Raw genomic sequence first — 20,429 nt, forward strand, 5'->3', positions numbered from 1 at the left:
TTCTAAATAATATGATTATACAGCTATTTTTTTAGTTTATCAATTTCAGACATTATCTATTGATTTTTTATTATGGTAGGGGAGGATTTAGCTTTCCCATTCCATCCCAGCCATCAATTCCCCATTCTTGATCTTTCCAGTGTGGTTATATCATAATTTTCAGTTAATCAATATTTAGCATTTATGTTATTTAACTACATAAGTATTACTTACTGTCAACCCTTATAAAATTGTATAATTAAATTTTATTTCTTTATTTTTTATACCAAGGGGTAATAAAAAAAATACCTCTTCATTTTTTACCCAAGAGGACTGGGTTCATAGAGCTTCCAGATAACTGACCACGTGGAGGTTCCTGGAGGGTAGCATAGCCTGGGAGGACATGGAAGCTCCACACCCCTTTCCCCATACCTCGCCCTATGCATCTCTTTACCTATATCCTTTGTAATATCCTTTATAATAAACCAGTAAATGTAAAAAAAATTATTGTTTTTCCTAGAGTTGGCAAATGCCTTGACTTTTTTCATTTGCATAGTTTTCTAAGTCACCATCCCGAATTCTTTCCAAACTTTGCAGAATTGTAATTTTCCACATGGTCAAACACACCAGATGATTCATCAGTTCCATTTGTGCTTCTGGAGAATCTCCTCCTCCTGGAGATCTCCATCCTCCTCCCCACTCTGGACTGGCTGCTCTCAGGCCTCCTGCATAGCTGTCATCCTGGGACTTCCCTTTCATCCCTTTCCTTCATCAGAGCACCACGTTCTGGACCCAATGTCACCTTCTTTCGTGGTGAAACTCACTCATTTTAATGGAGCACATATTGTGGTGGCATCCTGAGAAAGGATGCCTGGGAGGTCAATTTCTTGAGACTTTGAATGTCTGAAAACCTCTGTATTCTACTTTTACACTTAACTGTTAGTTGGGGTGTGAGAATGCTAATGGAAATCATTTTCCCTTAGAACTTGGAAAGCTTTGCTTCACTGGCTTCCAGCTTTCATTGTTGCTGTGGAGAATTTCAGTGCCATTCTGATTCTTGATTCTTTGTATGACTTGTTTCTCCCCCCTGATTCAGAAGGTTTTAGGATCTTCTTTTTATGAATTCTGTTCTGAAATATCACTGTGATTTCCAATATATGAGTCCCTTTTCTTTCATATGCCGGGTGTATGGAGGACCATTTCAATCAAAAGATTCCTATCATTTTGAGAAATGTTATTATTTCTTTGATAATGTCCTTCCCTCTGTTTCTGTGTTCTAATACTGTTTATCTTTTCTGGTTTCCTTTTCTTGATCTTTTTGCTCTATTTAAGATTTCCTTGGCCAAGCGCAGTAGCTCACACCTGTAATCCCAGCACTTTGGGAGGCCGAGGCAGGTGGATTTCTTGAGCCCAGGAGTTCTAGACCAGCCTAGGCCACATAGCTAAACCTCATCTCTACCAAAAAATCCAAAAATTAGCCGGGCATGGTGGCACGTGCCTGTAGTTTCAGCTACTCGGAAGGCTGAGGTGGGAGGATTGCTTAAGCCTGGGAGGTGGAGACTGCCGTGCACCAAGATGAAGCCACTGCACTCCAGCCTGGGAAACAGAGTGATACCCTGTGAGGAGGGAGGGAGGGAGGGAGGGAGGGAGGGAGGGAGGAAGGAAGGAAGGAAGGAAGGAAGGAAGGAAGGAAGGAGGGAAGGAAGGAAGGAAGGAAGGAAGAAATTGATTCCTTGACAAGTATTTCTACCATCTTAAATCATACAACATTTTAGTAGTTGGTCTTAAGGAACTCTTAGCTTTTGTAATGTGGGATGTACTGCTCAGATTCTGTATCAGAGCTATTCTTGTTCCTCCTTTCATGTGCTCTACACAGTTTGACCCATAGAAGTCCAGTAGTCACACTCAATGTCTGGGGCTAAACATCCCTGTGAACCTCATACAGCCCAGGTGCCTGTCTCTTCTCTGGTAATGCCAACGATCAGATCACATTTTAAGGCTGAATATCCTGGACAACTCCCAGGCATAATGGCTCCATTTAGTAGTATAGTTACTGTAGCGATTCTTAGCAGAATGGGGTTCCTAAAAATCATGAATTTGGACTGAGAAATATAGAATTAAAGCATTCTTCATCTTGACTTTATAGTTAGGACTATAACATAACATTAGATAAAATGTATAGCATGATGTAGCCAAAACAAAAGGAAAAAAAAAACTGGATTTGGAGCTTAAAAATACCTGAGTTTTGGCCAGGCACGGTGGCTCACACCTGTAATCCCAGCACTTTGGGAGGTAGAGGCCGGGGAATCACCTGAGGTCCGGAGTTCGAGACCAGCCTGGCCAGCATGGTGAAACCCCGTCTCTACTAAAAATCCAAAAAAAAAATTAGCTGGGTGTGGTGGCACATGCCTGTAACGCAGCTACTCAGAAGGCTGAGGCAGGAGAATCATTTGAGCCCGGGAGGTGCTCAGATAGCGCCATTGTACTCCAGCTGAGATCATGCCATTGCACTCCAGCCTGGGCAACAAGAGTGAAACTCCGTCTCATAAAACAAAAACAAAAACAAAAAAAAACTGAGTTTATGTCTTCATTCTTCTTCTTCCCAACTGTGTGAGCCTGTTTCAGCTTCGGAAGGCTAGAATGGTGAGATCTTTCTGTCTGAATGAAGGAGATCAGAATTAAGGAGGTGTCATATGTGAAAGCATTTTATAAACACTAAATAAAGTGTTATCCAAATGTAAAGTATTACTGTTATCGTGTTACTGTTGTAACTATTCGGTTAGGGAAGCCTGAATTTCATGCTGCCTCTCCTATGTGCTTTGTAACACCCAGGCAATTCCACAATTAGAAGTAGCTTTTCAAAAAGACACTTTAGTTCTTTTTTTCCTTGAAAACAAATGAATCTGGAACCAATCTACCTTAGCCATCCAATATGTGCAGCCTCTTTTGTTCAGGAACAACCTTAAGGTAATAAACTTCTCTGCCCCTGTGACAGAGAAAAATGATAGAAGGAAATGGGTTTCCATCTCAGGCTTCCAAGGTGCTATACCAAACAATAACAAGCGAAAAATTATTCAGCTAAACGCACCTGACGTGCATTGGCATCCAATATGCCACCCTCCTCACCAGGCATTATTACTTATATACCTGCCTATGAGGAGGGCTGCTCGAAAGAGCTACTCTTCTTTTGTCAGACATACATTTTAGAGACTTAAATAAACTTATATAGCAATACCGAACTGCATGTCTTCTAAACTTTGCTATTTCATCCGTCTATACCAAGTGCCGTGAAGCAGAATGGATGTGCCTTCAGCTTTCTACAGTCCTGGAAAATGAGCCAGTCCACTTAACAATAAATGGTGGTTGGTTCAAACACACATGACTGGTCTAGTGAAGAAGAAAAGAAAGTTGAGCTTAATGAAGTCCAGTGTCTGTGTCCCTGTGCATGGACAGGAAAGGACGAGTGTTTTATAACTGTTTATTGGAGTTAATGGTAATAAATTCCTCACTTGTGATGCATTAACTTTAATGTTTTCATTACTTGGTGATTTAGGTTTTCCCTTTTCACATTGTAAATCATGTTGTCCCAGTAGCAGAGCAGGTCGAGTGCCTGCCATAACGTTCGTAATGTTCAGTGGGGAAAGAAATGTTCTCTTTCTCTCTCCCGCATGGTCTGACAAAAGATGCTTTGCCTTGTCCCGATTTGCTACTTGCTAAATAAGCAATAAAGACAGACAGACAAATAGATGCATCCAACCACAGTGCCGCAGAATGTGGTGGGGTCTAGTTTAGATCCAAGGGAAATATAGGTCTCTATAGTAACTTTCCAAATGTGTTTGGTACTGAAGTTTTTTTCTTTTCCTTTTTTTCCCCGTTTGCTGAGTGTGAGCCCTTAGTTAATGAGCTGTGCAAATAGATATTGAGATTTAGTGTTTTTATTTTGCAATTACAGACTTGGTGATTTGGTTGGAAAATTTTGGGTTTAGAAACATCACCCTCATTTTCCCTTCCTAATTCTTTTTGCTTGCAAAGTTTGACTTCAAACTTGCTTGAGTTTTGTCAGATGAAACAGAAGAATCCAGAAAGATTTAAATCTAGAATTTGTAACTTCTTTTTTAAGGTAGGGTGATTTTTGCCTTAAAGGTAACTTATCATAGCCAACACCATTTTTCTGTCTCTGAGCCCATACTGCTGCACAGGGACACCCATGGAGCTGTCTGAGGGTGAGGCTTGGCTTGGGAGTGGCCCTTTGACCAGGAGATAATACATACCAGGTCAAAGCCACATTGCTAAGATCACTGCTTTCCCATCAAGTTCTTCCTGATGGGGTGTGAGAGTTCTCATTAGATCACCCACCCTGAAATACCCCCAGAGAATCATGGTAATTAGTTCCTAAGTCTTCTTTTGTATTTTCTGCTGTGTTTGCTTTTAAAGTTTTCTCAATGCAGTACTCTGATGATATCTGAATGTCTTTTACTGGAGAGACATAGAGAGGGCAAAATTGTTATCATTTGATTCCTCCTTAAATCTTTTGCTTTGGATGGTAACTAAAATAGAGACATCAGGAGTCTGTCACACTAATCTCCATGTAGCCTTCACCATTAACAGTATTAAATGCTCAGACACACATAGGATGTTTGCTCACAGGATGCAAACCAATTTAAATGTAAAAGTCCAAAAAGAAAATGCCATTTCTCCAGGAGAGAAATAAAAGAACAAGACTGAGGAAACACTATCAGTGGCCACATTCTCAGTCACTCAAAGTCTATAGCTCAGAAGTTGGAATCAATAGCTCTTTCCTAAAGAGTAATCAGTTCTTCATTTGGCTCAGTCCTTTGCCTGTTTATGGCTTCCTCTGAACCCTGTTCTGGAGATAGATAAGGTCCAAGGCAAACAGAATTGGTGTGCCAATCAGGCTGTAACATGTGACTCAGAAATTTATTTCTTGGCCAGGTGTGGTAGTTCACACCTATAATCCCAGCACTCTGGGAGGCTAAGGTGGAAGGATTGCTTGAGGCCAGGAGTCCAAGACCAGACTGGGCAACATAGTAAGACCCTGTCTCTACCAAAAATAAAAATAGATTAGCCAAGTATGGCGGTGCACACCAAGTCGTCCAAGATACTTGGAAGACTGAGGGCAGAAGGATTGTTTGAACCCAGGAGATGGAGACTGCAGTGAGCCGTGATTGCACCACTGCACTTCAGCCTGGGTGTCAGAGCAAGACCCTGTCTCAGAAAAGAAAGAGAGAGAGAGGAAAGAAGGAAAGAGGGAAGGAAAGAAGCAACGAAGACAGAGAGTGGGAGGAGAGAAGGAAGGAAGGAAGGAAGGAAGGAAGGAAGGAAGGAAGGAAGGAAGGAAGGAAGGAAGGAAGGAAGGAGAGAGAGAGAAATTTATTTCTCTCCAGTTGAGGTTCATGGCATTTATTCTAATTTTTTCTCCAAAATCCTTTTTGGTCCTCTATCTTTCATTCTCAGTGCTGTCATACGAGCTAACTTCTGCACCCCCACTTCCTCCTTGTTCTCTTGGGAAAATCCTCCTTTCCTTGCCTCTTCTTACTTTCTTGTTTTGTATGATACCAACCCTAAGATTAAAGAAGAACAAAAATTACTGTCAGTGACTTAAATGAAAATGGTTTGACTAACAAATATTCACTTCCATATTGCATTCCTAGATCACAAGTCCTATTAGGCTAGAAGTGGTTTCAGTTCCGTTTAACAAACATTATTGGGGCCGGGCACGGTGGCTCAAGCCTGTAATCCCAGCACTTTGGGAGGCCGAGATGGGCGGATCACGAGGTCAGGAGATCGAGACCATCCTGGCTAACACGGTGAAACCCCGTCTCTACTAAAAACACAAAAAATGAGCCGGGTGTGGTGGCGGGCGCCTGTAGTCCCAGCTACTCGGGAGGCTGAGGCAGGAGAATGGCTTAAACCCGGGAGGCGGAGCTTGCAGTGAGCTGAGATCCGGCCACTGCACTCTAGCCTAGGCGACAGAGCGAGACTCCGTCTCAAAAAAAAAAAAAAAAACAAACATTATTGGGTACCTACTGCGTGTGCGAGGCCCCTGGGGATAAAAAGAGAAACAAGTATACAAATAATGAATTGCACTGCCCTCTATGAAAGGGACCAGATTTCCCACTGGCAGCTTTTCTTTAGGCTTCCAGAAAATAAATAATTAATACCACACTCCTTACAGTGTATTGTGTATATTTAAGGGAAAGATCCTTCTTAATTCCATATCAGTTCAACAACTGATTAAAGAATGGCCCAGGACTGGGCACGGTGGCTCACACCTGTAATCTCAGCACTTTGGGAGCCTGAGGTGGCTGGATCACCTGAGGTCAGGAGTTCAAGAACAGCCTGATCAACGTGGTGAAACCCCGTCTCTACTAAAAATACAAAAATTAGCTGGGCGTGGTGGTGGGCACTCGTAATCCCAGCTACTCAGGAGGCTAAGGCAGGAGAATCACTTGAGCCTGGGAGGCAGAGGTTGCAGTGAGCGGTGATTGCGCCATTGCACCCCAGCCTGGGCAACAAGAGTGAAACTCCAACTCAAAAAAAAAAAAAAAAAAAAGAATGGCCCAATCTTGTGATGGGGCTCAGCTATTCACATGTTTCAGTTCCTCCTCAATCTAATTCTTTTTTTTTCTTTTTTTTTTTAAACAGTCTTCCTCTGTCGCCCAGGCCGGAGTGCAGTGGCACGATCTCGGCTCACTGCAACCTCTGCCTCCAGGGTTCAAGCAATTCTGCCTCAGCCTGCTAAATAACTGGGATTACAGGTGTGCGCCACCACACCAGCTAATTTTTTTTGCTTTTTTTTTTTAATAGAGACAGGGTTTCACCATATTAGCCAGGCTGGTCTCAAACTCCTGACCTTGTGATCTGCCCACCTCAGCCTCCCAAAGTGCTGGGATTACAGGCGTGAGCCACCATGCCCAGCCTTCCTTCTCAATCTAATTCTTACTCTTCTTACCTAGACAATTGCCATGCAAACCCTGGCACATCCCCCTACGTGCACAGCTATAGGCACAAAAGAAGAATCTAATATGCAACTTCTTTGTTTCCCCATTTATATGTACCAAAGAAGAATCTAATATGCAACTTCTTTGTTTCCCCGTTTTAATCCAGGTACTATAATGTATGGCGGTGCACACCAAGTACTCCAAGCTACTTGGAAGGCTGAGGGCAGGAGGATTGTTTGAACCCAGGAGATGGAGGCTACTATAATGTTCTGTTCACTTAATTTCTTCCATGGTGTCATCTCTTTTCCTATGAATGCAAGATCCATTTTTACCCTCCTCCCTATTGCCTTGTACCCAGGTCCACAACTACAGTTCTTTTCCCAGGAATAGCCCTTTTTCTATTTGCTTTTTCAAAGATTCTAGCAGTTTTACATTGTTCCTAAGGTCTTAAGGAAACCCAAGCAAAGTGGCAAGAATGGAGCACATTGAGGAAAAGATTTAGGGTCCCTGGGAGCCAAGACTGTGCTATAAAAATGTTCTAGAAAATGCTATTGAAGCACAGAAGAGGGAGTATTTAATTTTACATGGGGGAATCAAAGATTCAAAGAGGATGTGACATTTGAATTGAAGGAGCACTCCCAGTTCGGCAGCTGGAAGTAGAGAGAGGAAGTTCCAAACAGGAAAAACAAAATACACAGAGACCTTGCAGTGTAAAGTGCATGGCATGTTCCATAGGACAGAGTCTGTTCCTTATTATTGCTGGAGTACTGGGAGGTGACAAAGTTGGGAGAAAATGAAACTGGAAGGTAGGAAGAGACCAAGCACTTAAAAGTTTTTGTATGCTGGAGAGTTTGAGTTTCATCCTGTAGGTAATAAAAAACCATTACAGGACTTAAGCAGGAATGTGACATGATCTGTGTTTTAGAAAGATGACTTCTGCCCACAGTTTGGTGAACCGGTTAAAAAGTGATTCCAAACCCAGGAAAGGCTCTTTTCTTTTTATTTCCTTTTCTCTGTGTTCTTATCACAGTCCAGTGGCCCAGTGGCATAGTAAATAAACAGATCTGAAAATGACATTTCATCATTCATTTTTAAAGATAGGCTCTCAAGTGATGCATGTATAATGGTGATCTGACTCAGGGGGAATACATCGATCTTGCAAGGTTTGTAAAAAGACAATTTGGCATTTTAAAATCCTCTTCTCCTTTTTAGAATCATGAGGCCATTTGAAGGATTGCTGCCTTAATTTGTATCAGAATTCCCACTTTGCTCTGTTGCCACTTACTGTGGCTTAGCTGCTAAAGAGACTTCAGGTCTTTTGTGGTTCTATATTAAGGATGGATTCTTAGGATAAAAACGAAGCTGAGGATGTTGGGTTATGGGTATGTGTTATTGATAAAATCAAAAGACACATATGCTTAACCCACTACCACAGAACACTCATGGTTTTGAAGGAACACAATTTGTTTTCAAGTAAATAAAGCACTGTGGGAATTCATGATGCCACAATTATGATAGTACATTAGATTCATTTCATCACTATAGGCTGTAGCATACATAGGATAAGCTATAAGTTATTTTTGATTGACTTTTCCCTATAAGAAAGCGTATCAGAATGCAGTGAATGGTATTGTTATAGAAAAACTTTAAACCCATTCTTATTCTAAAAGTAAATTATTCAAAATCTCTGTCCTTTAACTGATCAAAGTTCACCAATGTTTCATGATTGAGAAGCAATGGATTATTATAGTTAGTCATTCTTTAAGATGAACTCCTGATACCTACCAGAAAGTGTTGATTATTACCATTTATTTAGATGCTATCATTAGTGCATTGAAGTTACCATGCTTGGAGTTAGAAGGGCTTTTTCCTAACACTTTCATTTCTTATAAGTAAAATCCCACTGAAAGTGAAGATGTGGAAGAGAGCATCTTGCAAGACCACAGGTCTCCTAGACAATTAGCATGTGTTGCCCCTTTGTAGTAATGAGAGGGTTCTTCATCCTCCATGAATACTCATGGTTTCTGTAAGTTAGCTTGTGGCTTGGCATTACTGAGGGAATACTTTATGAAAAGAAACCCATTTGGATATTTGACTTTAAAATCCTTTTTTGTTTTGTTTTGTTTTGTTTGTTTTGCTTGTTTGTTTGTTTTTTGTTTTGTTTGGAGTTTTGTTCTGTCACCTAGGCTGGTGCACTCTCAGTTCATTGCAACCTCTGCCTCCTAGGCTCAAGCAACCCTGTCTCAGGCTTCCCAGTACCTGGGACTACAGGCACATACCACCATGCCTCACTAATTTTTGTATTTTTAGTAGAGACTGAGTTTCGCCATGTTGGCCAGGTTGGTCTCAAACTCCTGGCCTCAAGTGATCTGCCTGCCTCAGCCTCCCGAAGTGCTGGGAAAAATCTTCTTCCTTTTCAAACCCAAACCTCTTCCTTCAAGAGTAAACAAATCATGCCCAAGATTTCTGCAAATTTCTGCATGAGCCCTACACTGGAACAGGGTTTCCTTTTTCTAGATGATCACCCTTGCATCATAAGAGGTCTTACAAACCTTGGTGACCAGGCAGCTTTTTTTTTTTTTTTTTTTTTTTTTGAGTCAGAGTCTCACTCTGTCACCCAGACTGGAGTGCAGTGGTGCGATCTCAGCTCACTGCAACCTCCACCTCCTGGGTTCAAGCAATTCTCCTGCCTCAGCCTCCCAAGTAGCTGGGATTACAGGTGTGCACCACCATGCCCAGCTAATTTTTTGTATTTTTAGTAAAGACAGGGTTTCACCATGCTGGCCAGGGTGGTCTTAAACTCCCGACCTCGTGATCTGCTCACCTCAGCCTCCCAGAATGCTGGGATTACAGGTGTGAGCCACCACGCCCAGTCCCAAGCAGCATTTTTTGAGAGTTTCTGGCTGTGTCCTCTTATAGGTACTTAACTCGTGTGTCCTTTTATTGCATTCTGAGACTTTCTGTTGACCTCTTGGGTTTCACATAGATCTGCCCTAGGAGGCAATTCCAAAGATTAATCAGTTAGTACATTTAAAAGTAAGAGTGCTCACTTTGGCAGCATATACACTAAAATTGGAATGACACAGAGAAGATTAGCATGGCCCCTGAGCAAAGATGACATGCAAATTTGTGAAGCATTCCATGTTTTTGAACTAATGCAGAAACAGAAAACATACTGGCATTTTCTCACTTATAAGTGGGAGCTACACATTGGGTACACATGGACATAAATGTGGCAACAATAGACACTGGGTAAATACATGAGGAGGTGGGGAGGGAAGCAAGGGTTGAAAAACTATTATTGGGTACTGTGCTCACTACCTGGGTGACAGATTCATTCATACTCCAAACCTCAGCATCACACAATATACCTTTGTAACAAACCTACACATGTACCCCCTGATTCTAAAATAAAAGCTGAAAAACATAAAAATAAAACCTGCTCATTTTACTCGTAAAAAATAAATAATAAATATAGATACTAAAATAGTTTTTTGACACCAGGAGATAGAATAACCACACATCACGCCTGTTTCTCCTTCCAAAAAACAGGGTCTCTTTTTGTGGGGGAGTGAGATGGGAAGACCCAATCTTTCCTCATCCACTTCTGTGCATGTCTGAAGCTCAGCGTATTGGAAAGAGCATAGGCTATTCCAACTGAGCAACCTTCAGCAAGTCATGTCATTTCATTACACCTCAGTTTCCTCGTCTGTAAAGTGGGGATGATAATAAAACATGCCTCATAGGGATGTTGTGGGACTTAGATGTAAAAATGCTTGATACAATGCTGATGAATTAAAAATTGGTTAGGGTTTTGGGGGGCCATTTTTGTTAAAGCATATTCATTTTAATTATTTTGTTTATTATCTGCTTTTTTTTTCTTAGTACTACTGACCTAGAACCTCAGAGGTTTTTTTGTCTTCAGTGTAACAGGATTTTCTCCACAGATTTCTGTAACCTGGTTTCACTGGTGTTTTTAAAAGAACTTCAAAAATTGGAAGAGTAACATGAGTCTATAGAGGTCTCATGAAAGTTGTCTTCTGCGTTGGTTTGCTAACTACAAATGTGTCGTTTCTACCTTTTTCTGGGGTCCTTTAGTCTAGCTCCAGTTGCTCATGTTTTGTTTCCTAGCTTCTTACATCACAGCTTGTTGAAGAACTTGATTAAGTACGTTGTGTTCATTCCCTTCCTTTCATCTGTTGTCCAATTTATTTCTCCATGAACAGTTCCATTCAGTTAGTTTAAAGCCATCTGTTTGAGAGCTTTCTATATCTTTGAAACTTTTAGATGCTAAATCTATTACTAATGGTTTAGAATTTTTCACCTTTCATATGTTGAGCTAAATTCCTTTATAAGTGAAACACAATGCAAGAAAAGTGTGTGGTATAACATGGATATGTGGATATCACATGGAACCACAGAAGTTAAAGAATTATATATGCCTGTTCAAGGGACTAATCAAGGAATAGTCATGGAAAACAACTTCCTTGTTAGTATCAGAAGATGAGCACTTCCTGCCAGACACTACAAACTATCATTTATTGACTGGTTCCTGAAAATTGAGAAGAAGGCAAAAAAGTAACCCAGAAAAGTAAGAAGCTAAGGAAAAGCAGTAATGAAATTATTAAAGAAGGCCACAGAAATCAAATGCACAAAAGAGAGGTTAATGAACAGATTTGAAATCCACAGTCACCAGACAAGAGAAAACTACCCCCTCCCCAACCTATCTGCAATACCCTCCTCACCTCAGTACATTTGAGGCATTTTAAAGCGTGTGTTTTTGTACATGTCTGCAGATGCACACACACCAGCCATCTGTGACTGCATTGGAATTACAGGTGGAATTTGCCCATTCCCAGCCTTCAAATGTTAAATTTTCTCCTATCTCATGCACCCAATCCCTGGGTTTTTTACGTGAGTACTTTAATTAAGGAACCTGTTAAACTTCACCCTATCTGAAATTCACCCCTGGTAGCTATTAGTCTCTAGGCTCAAGTTGGTTAGGTCCCTTTTTCAAACAGTTGAAAAGAACTTGAATTAAAAGGAAGAGGGAGGATGGGAGAAGTCCATAATTTAATAGGAGAACGATTTGAACAAAAGATGTTTTTTAAAAAATTATTTATTTTCCTTTCAGGATGATTTAGCAAGAGACCAAGCCAACTGCCTATAATGAAAGTTAGTGGGCACCTGGTTTGTTCTGCAGGGGCTGCAGCCTTTTTGCAGTGGAAATTATGTGGCCTCCTGTGCTATTAGCCTTGTGCTCTGGTGTTGCCAACTGATTTCTCCAATTCTCTTTTCTCAGTGGGCTAGAACGCAGCTGGTTAAATAGGCCATGACTCACATAAGCTCCTGTGTCTTTTTTATTGACTGCTTTATGGAAATGTATCACACTCCAAAGGGTCCCCATTGTTGTTGCTGTGCATAGCTGACTAAAGAGTCATGTTTAGCATTGAGAGATGGAATCCTATCCTGTCGTTTTTTATTGCAGAGTTGGATATGGGTGGGATACAAGGGTTTAAAGGAATCTAGATGAAGAGAAAGATATCTGAGAATTTCTTTTATCTTCATCTGCCATGAAAGTTGGGTGGCCATTACTTCTGGGTAACACACTTCTCTGTTGATCTTATCTTTATGGCCCCATATCCTTCAGCTAAGTGAATCTTTTCTTTATACGGGCTGTTCTGAGAGGTTTAGTTAAGTGTAGTGGTAGAGAGAGATTATGACCCTAATGTAATTCTGTTTTGTGCTGATATAATGTAATACACCTTTAGACTTAGCCAAGAGGGCCATTTATTCTCAATAAATCAAAATCATTTTTATTTTTTCATGATGGTAGTGATATCTTTTCTCAGGTGATGAACAAAAAGCTTCTTTTTTTAATTGTATACTTAAATATAAATTGTTTGCCTTAAAATAGCAACCTATACAATTGTTTGCAACTTCTTCCTATTTTTATAATCATCCTCTAAAGCATATTTTACATACTTTCTATTATGCATTAAGTAGCTCTCTGCAGATCTGTTCATTTACCAGTAGGTGTGGATTCAGGCATACAAGATTCCTGCCTCATCACCCCATGGCATGGCTAACACTGTGCATTCTCAGGATCACTAGTTCTTGATCAGTAGGACCCTGCACTGACACTGAAAGAGGAGGTACCTTGCATGCCACTGTGGATTCCCATCTTGGTTGTTTGGATTTGTCAGATAGATCGTGGAGCTAATGAGCTTGAGCTCAGAGTCAACTACATTGAGAACAACTCTGTTATTGGACTCAACACACAGTACCTTGTACATAGAAGACAATTAGTAGAATAGAGACTGATCTGACCTCATTTCCCAATTTTTTTTCCATAGACATTCTAAACTTAGCCTATAATCCCATTTTTTCCCACTGCCCATAGGGAAACCAGTCTAGAGAGTTCCTCAATACAGATTCTGTCTAATGAATAAGAAAGTAACATAGGCTGGGTGCGGTGGCTCACGCCTGTAATCCCAGCACTTTGGGAGGCTGAGGCAGCTGGGTCACCTGAGGTCAGGAGTTCGAGACCAGCCTGACCAACATGGAGAAACCCCATCTCCACTAAAAATACAAAAGGCCGGGCGCGGTGGCTCAAGCCTGTAATCCCAGCACTTTGGGAGGCCGAGACGGGCGGATCACGAGGTCAGGAGATCGAGACCATCCTGGCTAACACGGTGAAACCCCGTCTCTACTAAAAAATACCAAAAAAAACTAGCCGGGCGAAGTGGCGGGCGCCTGTGGTCCCAGCTACTCGGGAGGCTGAGGCAGGAGAATGGCGTGAACCTGGGAGGCGGAGCTTGCAGTGAGCTGAGACCCGGCCACCGCACTCCAGCCTGGGCGACAGAGCCAGACTCAGTCTCAAAAAAATAAAAAATAAAAATAAAAATAAAAATAAAAATACAAAAAATTATTCGGGTGTGGTGGTGCATGCCTGCAATCTCAAATACTCGGGAGGCTGGGGCAAGAGAATCACTTGAACTCGGGAGGTGGAGGTTGCAGTGAGCTGAGATCGCACCATTGCACTCCAGCCTGGGCAACAAGAGTGAGACTCTGTCTCAAAAAAAGAAAGAAAGCAAGAAAGCAACATAACACATCTTACTGACTACACACAAAAACACAGGATATAAAAAACTGTTTCCAGCTATATTCCTTTTCAGAATCTTGTTAGTGAATGACAAAGAGAAAAAATTCAGCAACTCTTTCAGTATACAATTTTAACAAACTGAGTTTGACTCTTGGGGAGAGAAGGTGGTGATGGTGCTGTCCCTTGTCTCCTAGAATTAGTGACTTCGAGTTACATCTCTGCTGCATTATATCTTTGTTTTCTTGGTGGTGGCATTCTTGGGTTTCAGTTGGTGGGGAGAGAAAAGCCTCATGCTGATAATGTACTGAAAGTAAATGAAATTAAATAAGCGAAGCAGTGCTCATCACTACTTCCTCCCCCCTGGGTAATTCAATTCAAGCTCTCTCTCTGATGGCAACTCACAGGGGCTGTCTCTGTCACCCCGCTGGGGCCTGGAGTCTTAACATCTAAATAAAAGTTTCACTCAAGCATTTTTTATGCTCCTGCCAGCAGGATCAGTGAGCTGGTGTGGGCACATTAATGTAATATTCATACTCACAGACTCTCCCTGCACACGAGGCAATGTCTTCCTATTTTCATAATTATAGATGTTCCATAAAATGGCATTTAAATTTGCATTAAAAAAGGAGGTTTGAATTCTAATAGAACGTTTAACATGTCTTTTATGATTCAGACTCTTGGCATCTTTAACAAGGAGCTGTGTCTCTAAGTTTAACAAGACCTTTAGAAAGAAAAGAGAAAAAAAAAAAAAACCTGTGGGAAGAAGAGATGGAAACTCACGGTTTATGGGATCATGTTTTCCTCATCTCCCTATGTCTTTCATTTAATTTTTAGGCCTCCAGGAGGAATTTTTTTTTAAGAGACAGGATCTCGCTCTGTCACCCAGGCTGGAGTGAAGTGGTTCAATCACAGCTCATTACAGCCTTGAACTCCTGGACTCAAGGCTGGAGTGAAGTGGTTCAATCACAGCTCACTGCAGCCTTGAACTCCTGGACTCAAGGGATCCACCTACCTCAGCCTCCCAAGTGGCTGGGACTACAGGTTTGTGCCACACCTGGCCTCCCCAGGAGCAATTTTTTGACAGCACTTAGAGAGCCTTCTCTTCTATAACTGGTCCTCTCCCCACGCAATGCCTCTCCCTCAGTAGAATCTGCTACTGTTTCCTTGGAGGTTGTTTCCAGAGGGGTAGGAGAAATGAAAGAACCCTAGAAAAATGAACTTTCCTTTGCTGCTGTTCATCTTACACGTGCACCCTGAGATGGATTAAAAGGATTTATGGCAACCACATAGTTTGCTAACTGTGAAACACACAAATGAAAGTAGTTCATGAATAAGGAGGTTAACAATAAGGACCAATTGGATAAAAAATCTGGCACATAGACACACTTAAAAACAGAAAAAGAGGCTCTTCTGATCTACCTTTCTATAACTAAGCTTGAAACAGCTTTAAAGTAAAATGTAATTTTGATTGCATTTTAAATTGTCATAGATGTTATTTTAAAACAAAAAGTAGGAAAGGCACTGAGCAAAGTGCCAGCTCATAGCCACCACTGAATAAATGTTACTGTAAGAAATGTTCAAAAAACAATTGTTTGAAAAAAAGTTATTTCAATCATAACTCTCAAGATACTGTATAGGTGGCCCAGTTGATTCATATGTAGTCATGCCTTACTTTGTTTTGTACTTGGTTTGCTTCATAAATTATTTAAGACAATCCAAAAGAGATTTGGGTTCTGGGACTAAAAGGAGTAAATGCTAAAATACCACTAGCCCAATTACCTTCTCTTTCACGTGCCCATGTGAAGAGATCACCAAACAGGCTTTGTGTGAGCAACATGGCTGTTTATTTCACCTGGGTGCCGGCAGGCTGAGTCCGAAAAAGGAGTCAGCAAAGGTGGTGGGATTATCATGAGTTCTTGTAGGTTTAGGGGCATGGGGTGGATCTCACAAAGTACATTCTCAAGGGTGGGGAGAATTACAAAGAAACTTCTTACGGGTGGGGGAGATTATAAAGAACATTGATCAGTTAGGGTGGGGTAGAAACAAATCACAATGGAATGGAATGTCATCAGTTAATCTATTTTCACTTCTGTGGATCTTCAGTTGCTTCAGGCCATCTGGATGTATACATGCAGGTCACTGGGATATGATGGCTTAGCTTGGGCTCAGAGGCCTGACATTCCTGTCTTCTTATATTAATAATAAAAATAAAACAAAATAGTGGTAAAGTGTTGGGGCAGCAAAAATGTTTGGGGGTGGTGTGGAGAGATAATGGGCAATGTTTCTCAGGGCTGCTTCAAGCGGGATTAGGGATTAGAGTGGGAGAGATTAGACTGAAGAAAGATTTTTGGGTAAGGGATGATATTGTGGGGTTGTTAGAAGGAGCATTTGTCATATAGAATTATTGGTGACAGCCTGAGTGTGGTTTTGTATGAATTGAGAAACTAAACAAAAGACACAAGGTCCGAATAATGAGAAAAACAGGTATTAAAGGACTAAGAATTGGGAGTACCAGGGACATCCAATTACAGAGTGTCAGAGGGGGTTCAGCATAATTATTTGCTTGGCTGGCGAGTTTTTGGACTCTATCCTTGAGTTTTTTATGTTGTCATATACCAGGCCAGATTGATTTAGGTAAAAACAACATTCTTCGTTTAAAAATATACAGTTATACACCTTCATTTTGCCTAATTAAGAAATGTAGAGTGTGTTCTTAAAAGAGGCTTTTATTTTTCATTCTTCTTTCATTTTATTTTTTGAGAAGTAAATTCCTTTTTGTCTCTATCCTTTGTCCCTCCCTTCTGTGAAGTAAGTACAAACCCCAGTGGAGGAAGATGGATTAGGATCTTGACTTCTCAATAAATTTGTACCTAACCAGGCTAATTGAAAGCCAAGAATGTTAGCAGCATACGATTAAAGGCTGATGTAAATTTCAGGGTATTGTGAAGCCTTCTACAGTTCTTAGATTCTTTCTCATACTTTTTTGTTTTGTTTTGTTTTGAGACAAAGTCTCGCCTTATCGCCCATGCTGGAGTGCAATGGCATGATCTCGGCTCACTGCAACCTCTGCCTCCCGCATTCAAGCAATTCTCGTGCCTCAGCCTCCCAAGTAGCTGGGATTACAGGTGTGCGCCACCACGCCCAGCTAATTTTTTGTATCTTTAGTAGAGACGAGGTTTCACCATGTTGGCCAGGCTGGTCTCGAACTCCTGACCTCATGATCTGCCTGCCTCAGCCTCCCGAAGTGCTGGGATTACAGGGTGAGCCACTGGGCCCGGCCTCTTTCCCATACTTTTAAGAAATCAGGATTTGGCAGTTATTGCTAAGTTCAGCTTGCATAGCCCTTCTTGTATGAACTTTAAAAAATTTATGTTCACAGAGGTGGCTGTTTATTAAAAGAAAAAAAAATTGAGTGTGTGTTTATTGCTCCCTCTTAGGTGACTATGTTTATGGTGGAGTCTATTACTCATTAAAGCTGTCTGTGCTGGCGGTTATTCATTTGACTTTTGATTATCTCAGTGAGGTTTATCCAATTTGGAACTTATATCCATAAAAAAATTCTTAATTTTGGCCAGGCGCGGTGGCTTACACCTGTAATCCTAGCACTTTGGGAGGCCGAGGTGAGCAGATTACGAGGCCAGGAGATTGAGACCATCCTAGCTAACATGGTGAAACTCCATCCCTACTAAAAATACAAAAAAAGAAAAAATTAGCCAGGCATGGTGGCGGGCGCCTGTAGTCTCACCTACTCGGGAGGCTAAGGCGGGAGAATGGAATGAACCTGGAAGGCGGAGCTTGCAGTGAGTCGAGATCGCGCCACTGCACTCCAGCCTGCGTGACAGAGAGAGACTCTGTCTCAAAAAAAAAAAAAAAAAAAAAAAAAAAAATTCTTAATTTTCTGGGGTCCTTTTCCTGCCAATCAGTACATATTTAGGCTACCTCACCTACTACAAATTAATGTATATTTAGATAGTTTTAAGCAATTTTAGCATTAGATATAATTGAAAAGAAAGAAAATTGGCTGGGTGCAGTGGCTCACGTCTGTAATCCCAGCACTTTGGGAGGCCGAGGTGGGCGGATCACTTGGGGTCAGGAGTTCGAGACCAGCCTGGCCAGCATGGTGAAACCCCATCTCTACTAAAAATACAAAAAACATTAGCCAGGTGTAGCAGCGCATGCCTGTAGTCTCAGCTACCTGGGAGGCTGAGACACGAGAATGGCTTGAACCTGGGAGGCAGAGGTTGCAGTGAGCCATGATAGAACCATCGCACTCCAGCCTGGGTGACAGAGCAAGACTCTGTCTCAAAAAAAAAAAAAAAAAAGAAAGAAAAAGCAAGAAAATTTACTTTTCCTTCCAATCATATAGAAATTGTTTTATTTTGTACTGTGTTTAAGCAATTGCCCTTGTGTACTCTGTTATTAATGTGAATTATCTAAAGTAGCCTAAATAAATGAAAATTTTGCCAGGTTTCAATAAAGCACTTTGCCATTGGTCCTTTTAGGAATGGAAGACATCGTAAAAGGAGCTCAAGAACTTGATAACATAATCAAGCAAGGATACTTGGAGAAGAAAAGCAAAGGTAATGGTCAGACCCACAGATTTCAGAACATTCCAGGAAGGGAAGGGAAGTGAGGAAAAAGAAAGCTAACATATTGGGTGCCTTCTCTGTGCCCGGTACTGTGCTAGGCAGATACAAGGCAAAAGTAATGCAAGGAAAGGAAAGGAATCTGGTGTTTGTGTGTAGGCTAAAGAGAGATGTCCCAGCCTTGAGTAGACCATAAGCTTCATCAAGATAGGGATGGTTATATCCTGCTCACCTCTCTATCCCCAGTGCCTGGTATGTGACAGGTGCTTAATAAAACTTATTGAATCAATGAATGGTGTTCTTGTCCTTATCTCTCAGTGTGCTCCCACTGGGTAGTTTTTATATCATATGTGAAGCAGCCTACTTTCAAATTTCAGACAAGCCCAACTCTTTTGTTTTTTGTTTTTGTTGTTGTTGTTGTTGTTTGAGACTGAGTCTCGCTCTGTAGTGCCGTGGGTGTGATCCTGGCTCACTGCAACCTCCACCTCCTGGTTCAAGCGATTCTGCTGTCTCAGCCTCCTGAGTAGCTGGGACTACAGGTGTGCACCACTATGCCCAGCTAATTTTTTGTATTTTTAGCAGAGATAGGATTTCATCATGTTGGCCAGGCTGGTCTTAAACTCCTGGCCTCAACTGATCTGCCTGCCTCAGTCTCCCAAAGTACTGGGATTACAGGCATAAGCCACCACACCCGGCCTTTTTTATTTACTTATTATTTTTTTAAGATGGGATCTCCCTCTATTACCAAGGCTGGAATACAGTAGTACCATCATAGCTCACTGCAGCCTCCAATCCTGGCTCAAGCAATTGCTCCCACTTCAGCCTCTCAAAGAGCTGGGACAACAGGTGCACAACTGTGCCTGGATATTTTATTATTTTTTATGGAGACAAGGCCTCACTTTGTTGCCTAGGCTAGTCTCAAACTCCTGGCTTTAAGCATACCTTCCATCTCAGCCTCCCAAAGTGCTGGGATTACAGACCTGAGCCACCACTTCTGCCTTCAAACCCAACTCTTGACCTTTAACTCATTTAATTAGAATAGGTACCACTAGAGTTGGCATCTCAGGTTTAACACTCAACAGGCAAATTGGCTCAGCACAAAAAAAAAAAAAAAAAAAAAAAAAAAGCTCTTGCATGGCCATGGCCTGGAGAATCATTTTTCTTTGTCAAAGGCAACACATAAAGATATAATGGAGAATTTGAAAATGTACAAGATGAGATAAGAACCCAAAAGATATAAAGGAGGCTAGATAAAAAGACAGCTGTGGGGCACAGAGCAGGCACCCCTGTTTAGAACTTGGACCTTTAACTGAGCTAGTTCCCTGGACCCTGAGTCAATATGGGATAACCTGTGGGAGTGAAAAGGAGGGTTTTACAGTCCATTAACCTGGGAAATAAAACAATAACACACTGGACTGTATGTTGTTGGATTTTACAGACTCTTCAGTGATGGTAGTTACCTGAATTTATGTCCCCTACTGCTGTTCTGTTTAGATCATAGTTTCTTTGGATCGGAGTGGCAGAAGCGATGGTGTGTTGTCAGCAGAGGTCTCTTCTACTACTATGCTAATGAGAAGAGTAAGTGTTCTTCATTTACACAGCAGCATCTCACTCCTGGATGCAAACACTTCGTAAATTCTCAAGCACTTAGATCTCAAGATAGCAGTCCTTAACTAATACCCATAAAGGGACATGCTTAGGAAAGAAATAGGCATGGGCAAATAATACCTTGCCCATCACCGAAAAAGCAGAACCCAATTTAGAAATTATTTCACCTTTAAACACTAAGAGTGTGGT

General features: G+C 41.4%; 1 protein-coding gene and 1 non-coding gene across 3 annotated transcripts in view; both read left to right on the plus strand.

Moving 5' to 3' along the window:
- SKAP1 (src kinase associated phosphoprotein 1) overlaps nucleotides 1–20,429 on the plus strand; it is a 305,720-nt gene that overhangs the window by 228,743 nt on the left and 56,548 nt on the right. For both annotated transcript variants that reach the window (XM_025361855.1, XM_025361856.1), the window contains exons 5-6: nucleotides 18,549–18,626; nucleotides 20,127–20,210. In XM_025361855.1, the coding sequence (XP_025217640.1) occupies nucleotides 18,549–18,626; nucleotides 20,127–20,210 (162 nt within the window). The remainder of the gene's footprint in view (nucleotides 1–18,548; nucleotides 18,627–20,126; nucleotides 20,211–20,429) is intronic.
- On the plus strand, nucleotides 9,984–10,090 carry LOC112610535. Its single transcript, XR_003116414.1, has one exon. It is a non-coding gene; the product is annotated as a U6 spliceosomal RNA (small nuclear RNA).

Source organism: Theropithecus gelada, chromosome 16 (assembly GCF_003255815.1).
Source record: "Theropithecus gelada isolate Dixy chromosome 16, Tgel_1.0, whole genome shotgun sequence".
NCBI lineage: Eukaryota > Metazoa > Chordata > Mammalia > Primates > Cercopithecidae > Theropithecus > Theropithecus gelada.